Source organism: Gossypium hirsutum, chromosome A10, assembly GCF_007990345.1.
Source record: "Gossypium hirsutum isolate 1008001.06 chromosome A10, Gossypium_hirsutum_v2.1, whole genome shotgun sequence".
NCBI lineage: Eukaryota > Viridiplantae > Streptophyta > Magnoliopsida > Malvales > Malvaceae > Gossypium > Gossypium hirsutum.
The window spans coordinates 21,545,949-21,552,466 of NC_053433.1; the positions used below are offsets into that span (position 1 = coordinate 21,545,949).

General features: G+C 30.7%; 1 protein-coding gene across 1 annotated transcript; it reads right to left on the bottom strand.

Annotated features, from left to right (window-relative positions):
- Positions 1-4,027: 4,027 nt before the first annotated feature.
- On the bottom strand, positions 4,028-4,579 carry LOC107895773 (uncharacterized). The gene has a single exon (XM_016820999.1). The coding sequence runs from the start codon at positions 4,577-4,579 to the stop codon at positions 4,028-4,030; it is 552 nt and encodes a 183-aa protein (XP_016676488.1).
- Between the last annotated feature and the right edge of the window lie 1,939 nt (positions 4,580-6,518).

Sequence of the window (6,518 nt, forward strand, 5' to 3'; positions counted from 1 at the left end):
TTTTGATCTCTTTAGGAGATTCAACAATAATCATAACAAACTTTAATCATTATTCTTTTATAAAAACACAAATAAGTATTTTGGATCATTTTATAATCCTCTTTCAACTACTCCAATTTACCACGTATGTTAAAAATATTTCAATTCATATAAATGAACAATTTCTCGAGACTTTCAATATGCTTCTAGCATCCTAAATCCTTTAAGGATTTTAATATAAACTTTACTATATAGTGATTCATAAAAGGTTGTAACAATAACCATTAGATACAAGTTAAATCTTTTAGGAATTATCAATTTAATAATATATCTAAAAGTTATTGATCCACCACAAGAATATTATATCTTTTCATAATCAATACCAATACTTAGCGAAAAATTTTATATTTTTATTCCTGTTTTGCAAAACTACTTCATTTGCACCCTTATTGGCTTTATACCTTTAGATATTTGGACTACTAGTCTAAAAACTCCACGAATTTAATTGTACTTGAGTTGCGTCTTTCTATTTTGATCAATTTATTCCATATCTATATTTCTCAATAGATTTATTTAATATCCTCATTTTATTTCATTATTTCAATAATAATATTGCATGTAAAATCATTGTCGACCACTTTTATTATTCAGTTCCATATTTTCTCGAATTGACATAACTTATCGAGATCTCTTATTTTCATTATTTTAAATTTCAGTTGGGTCTCTTCTGGAGCACCCGCCTCCACTAGATGACCATCTAGAATAATTTTCATCTTTGGAATCGATCAATCTATTATTTATTCTAACTGATTGTCCTACTGGGACTTTGATTCAAATTAAAATATTAGATGGTATATAACACTTGGTTATTCTCATTAAGGTTGTAAATACATCTAATAGTTAACTTGTAATAAGTTATCCTTATTGAACTTCTAGTTCAATTACTCTCCCCTTAACTCATTACAAGTTATTGTTTCTCTACCATTAATGTTGGGAAAACTGACAACTCATGTTATAATTAAATCTCGAATTAATTGCTCAAAAATATTATAAGGAGACTCATATAAATATACATTCCCAATCTCTTATTATGACCTGTGCGTTGTGGTAGAGCAGTTGAAACATATACCGCACATCCAAAAATTGTAAGATGGGAAATATTTGGCTCTTGACCAAAAATCAATTGTAATGGGGAATATTTATAATTTATTGGCTTGATGCATACAACATGTAAATCAATACAAGCATGAATCTCATGCTGAAATAGAAAGTTTTGTTCTCATAAGTAATGGTTTAGCTATTAGTTGGAGGTATTTGATAAACAATTCAGCTAAATCATTTTGTGTGTGAACATGAGTTACAAGATGTTCAACTTTTATCCCAATTAACATACAATAATCATTGAAAACTTGGGATGTAAACTCACCAACATTAGCATGAGAAATTGTTTTAATTGCATAATCTGAAATTAATCATTTAAACAAGCAATTTCACAAACAACAGGTTGCAAGCTGATAACACATGTGATTATTTTGTAGATGCATCTACCAAAATCATAAAATATCAAAACCATCGACATGGTGGATGAATGGGCCCATATTCATTTCAGAAATGCAAGACATTAAATCTCAACTTTAGCTAATGAATTTCTAAGAACCAATTTTTATTGAGAACAAGCAACAAATGAGAATTCTTTAAATTAAAAAATCTTCTGGTTCTTTAATAGATGTCCATATGAATTCTCAATTAATTTTCACATCATATACAATCCAAGATAGTCTAACTGGTCACGCCAAGTAGTAAACACATTTGTATTAGTAAACTTTTGGTTTACTTTAACATGTGTTTCAATTGTACTCAATTGTAACAAATTGATAATTTTATTATCGTTCCTTTTAATTTGCGTCCACATATAAGTACTATTGTGACATTTACTACTGGAAATGTCTAAATCAATATGAAGTCTATAATGCCACCAATCAATAAATATAATTTCCGAATAATTGTATTCATTTCAGGGATTATGCGAAAATCTTCAAATGTCCAAAAATCTATTAATAGCAAACTTTGAGAGTGGATCTTATTTTTCAAGTGTACAACAGGTATATAACCAATGACTTTTCATACATAAGTTTTCTCTCGCAAGTTCTCATCAGTAATATTTTACCACGTAATTTTAATTGAGAACTTATTCTAAATACTGTAGAGTTATACTCATAGTTTTTTTTTAAAAACTTGCAACATTAGACGCATCCAACCATAATAAGTTTTAGATAGAATTATCATATGCTATCGCTCATGAGTAGATCTTTCACAGTCAAATATTTTGCTTTCAATCCTTTAATATGGATAATGACAAAAGAATATCATAAATATTATAAATTAATAATTCAATCCCCTTTTTTTATTCATATGAAATATAATATTTTCCTCATTCACAATCTCAATATGAGATCCATTACAAATAACTTTTAAAAGTAATGCATTAACCATCACAAATTTTGTGCTTTTTAGATAGTGATATATTAGCTCTTCTGGAGCTTTCAACTAATTTTGTATTATTAAATATTAGAATAATATTTGTTGTTTCAGTACCAAATAAGATAAATATTTTCTATCTGTAATGATAGAATTTATTACTACATTTCCATATCATTCCTCAAAGAATATTAATAGAAACAAAATATTTGGGCATACGCCACATATGTGGCCAATAATTTTTCATATCACATTGATAACATAAGTTATCTTCACCCTTTGAAAAGTTATCTTGAGAACTCTCATTGTTCTCTTATTTATTACTATGTTCCCACTTTTAGTGGTCCATGAGTATATCTTTTATTTTCTTTACGTTTACATTCACTTCGAGGAATGCAACAAATCTAGTAGGACAGACTTATAAACATCCCAATAAATTCTTTATTTCATAATTACCATCGCAAACATGCGTGAGATTTCAAATCAAAATCTATCTATGTATGTTATCATGATTAGTCTCCAATTATAATAAACAATAATAAAACATAGTAAAATATACTTGAAGATCTTTAACATCACCATCATCACCAGAAGGTATGAGATAGTTCGAAAATATTATTGATTTTATATAGATAACGGTATCAAATCTTTCACCATCCTTAAGAACAAAAAGTAAAATAAGTTAATCAAAACAATGATAACATATAATGAAAGAAGAATGAAAAATAATACTCAGATATGAAACATTAAATAAAAGAAACTTCCTGTAAAAACTTTGCATCTTGCTGTCAAAGAAATTGAAAATGATGGACGATAAATTTGATTGTCTATAAAAGGAACTATCACTTTGAGCAAGATCGTGCTGATAATGTGTTATTAAATAAAGAGAGATAGGAAGAATAAAGAACAAATAAAATATTAAAGCAATATAAAATGTACTTTATTGATAAAAAAAGGGGTGATTACAATGCTTCATCAGAGCCTCTATTTATAGGCATAAGAAGTATAAAAGAAGTAGAGATCTAATTCTAATAACTATTAGAATTTAAAGTATATCAAAACTTTATCATGATCATGATAGACATCCACTTAATAAGAGATTCATAACATAATTATTTTTTATTTAAAATTATAAACATAAATAAGTATTTTCTTAAAATTGAGTATTTTTTTTGAAAAAGAAACTGATATTCATTAATAATAAATAATGGTTGAGTGGCTCTAAAAAAAAGTCTGACAGAAACAGAACGTCAAGAGCAATAACCACACAACAAAAGAAAAAAATCCAAACACAAAACAGGCAGAGCACAAAAAAAAGCAAAAGACAAACCACAGCCACAAACCAAAACCACATGCATAAAATCCCACAATGAATACCATTCAAGACTTTCCAAAACAAAAACACGTCACAGCCTGGGGGAACAGAAAGAGAACAGCTTTGAAAGCCAACAATGGAGATTCTACCGAACCTTCTCCAATCTTCAAAGCCCACAAGAACTCAACGCCGATGAAACTACACAGACGTATCCATCTCCACCAATGTTGCAACATGATCTGGTGCCTCCTCAACCTAGAAGCATGGGGTGTGGCGATAGCGTCCATTCATCGCCAGAGCATGTGCCGCCCTATTAACATCTCTGGGAACAAAATGGCAAGCAATTTCCTCAAAATGCCTCTCTAATAGCCAAATACTCTGTGATATTGGTCTAAAAATAGATCTATCCATTTTGTTCGAGTTTAAATTCTTAATATTTGTAAGGGAATCTCCTTCGAGAATGAGTTTTTTGAAACCCATGTCCAGTGCAAAATAAAGAGCCCTTTCACATGCTCGCGCTTCTGCTGCAAAAGCATTAGCCACATCCATAGAAGGGTAAGTGCAAGCACCCACTATCTGGCCTTCTCTATCTGTAGCTAACACTCTTGCAATAGAAACATTAGTGCTATCCATAAAAGAAGTATCAAAATTCAGCTTAATAGTCCCTATTGTAGGTGGTCGCCACAAAAAATTTCGTAGTACTTTAGAGGGAGAACCAATGACCCTACTAATACTGAAATCCTGAGCATAACTCTGAACAAAGCCCATAATTTCATTCATATCAAAGTTGAGTCCTTCATTTACCATTTTTTTCATTTTATACCAAAGAGCCCATAAAGAAATAGTTATGAGTTTCTTGGAATTCATATCAGCAGTAAGAAAACTACTTACAAAATGTGTTTTTCCATCTGAAGTATTTATGTTGATCTCAAAGGCGAGGTGCAGTTTAGACCAGAGTTGTTGCAGAACACTACAATACCATAATAAATGGTGCACATCCTTTGGAGCCTCCTTCCATAAAGGATAGACAATATTCACACGCAATCTCCTTTTGGCCAAATTAAAGAAATGAGGCACATAATCCTTTAGGAGACGCCATAAATGAATCTTTATTTTAGCAGAGAGCTGTAGGTTCCAAAATGATGTATAGAGCATTTTGTAATTATCATTTGTGGTCAAATTACAATTTGTATATTGAGTCATGTTTGTAAGTAACGTTCGATACCCATTCTTCACCGAATACTCCCTAGAAGTATTGTAGCGCCAAACCAACATATCCAGAGCATTACAACTAGCAAAAGGAATGTTAAGTATACACTGAGCTTGAACTGAATCAACTTTCCTGCAAATCACCTCCTTATCCCAGATACCAATGTAACAGCTCGTTTTTGGGTTAAATCAGAATAGTAGTTTCGGGACCACAAATATGAAGTATAAATGTTAATTTTATTATTTATTTAAGGTCTACAATATGACTGAATAATTGTATGAAAATTTCGTTAAGAAATTTTATCGATAAAGCGTCCAATTTGACTAATAGGACTAAATTGCAATAGGTGCAAAATATGTGTTCTAGAAGCTAGAGGTGTCTAATTGCTATGAAATTTTAAATTGGACGTCTTTAAATGGTAATTAGACCATTATACTCTAATTTGGACAAAAATAGACATGATTAGGTGAACTTTCAAAGTTTGGCATTAAGGGCATTTTGGTCATTTGGTTAATAAAGACAAAATAAAACAAATAAAAGATGTCATCTTCTCAATTTCATCCTCCTTGTGCCGAAATTTCAAGGGTCACTATAGCTAGGGTTTTGGCCAAGCTTTCAAGCTCGATTGTAAGTCCGTCTTTGTCCTGTTTTTAATGATTTTTACGTTTTTGTGAATGTTGTAACTTGATTTAGCTATTCTAAGGACTAATTTGAAATAAAATCAAAGTCTAAAATTTTACCGATGTTGAATACTTGTGTATTTTGATATTTAATGGTAGAAAATACATGTTGGGTGTTAGATAAACAACATTTACGAAGTGATTTTGATAAAAATGTCAAATAATGACCTATTTGTAAAGTTGTGAAATGTGTGTCAAAATGTGAATAAATAAAAAATGTGGGATGTTATGAGTAATGAATAGGTTTGGCTAGGCTTGGGTGTGATGAAATTGAATGAAAATCATTTTACTAGCCTAAGGACTAAAATGTAAAAAGTTAAAAAGTTAGGGGCAAAAATTTAATTTTTGCCATAAGGTGTTTTGGGGATTAAATTGAATAATGTGATGATTGAATAAGTTAAATTTGATATTATAGATCAAGAAAGAAGAGGTTCTGACCTAGACTGAGGAAAGAACAAGGTTGTGGACTAAATCGAACTATTAGCCATTTTGTACCAAGGTAAGTTCGTATGTTAAAAATTAGCTTTAGAATAATTGTACTTAAATGCTTTAATATTGCATGAATTGTATGTTTAAGTATGTGAATGAGTATAATTCTACGAACGAGTTCAACGACGATTCGGTAAGTGAAAAGTACCGTTGAACCTTAAGAATAGAGTAACATACAAGAGACATGTCACTAGGGTCATTATATGTTATGTGATTATGTGATTTGGGTGCTGGTCTTGTATGTCCTACCGATGGCTGAGTATACCGACATATGTTGCAGATACTTGACAGCTTGTGTGAGCAACACCGCGTAGCTACGTCTCGACTGACAGCTTGTGTGGGTAGACCCGTCAATAGCTCGAGAGCG

What these genes read in the sequence shown, in the direction of transcription:
- LOC107895773 (XM_016820999.1), bottom strand. Translation starts at nt 4,579, where the DNA reads ATGGTAAATGAAGGACTCAACTTTGATATGAATGAAATTATGGGCTTT.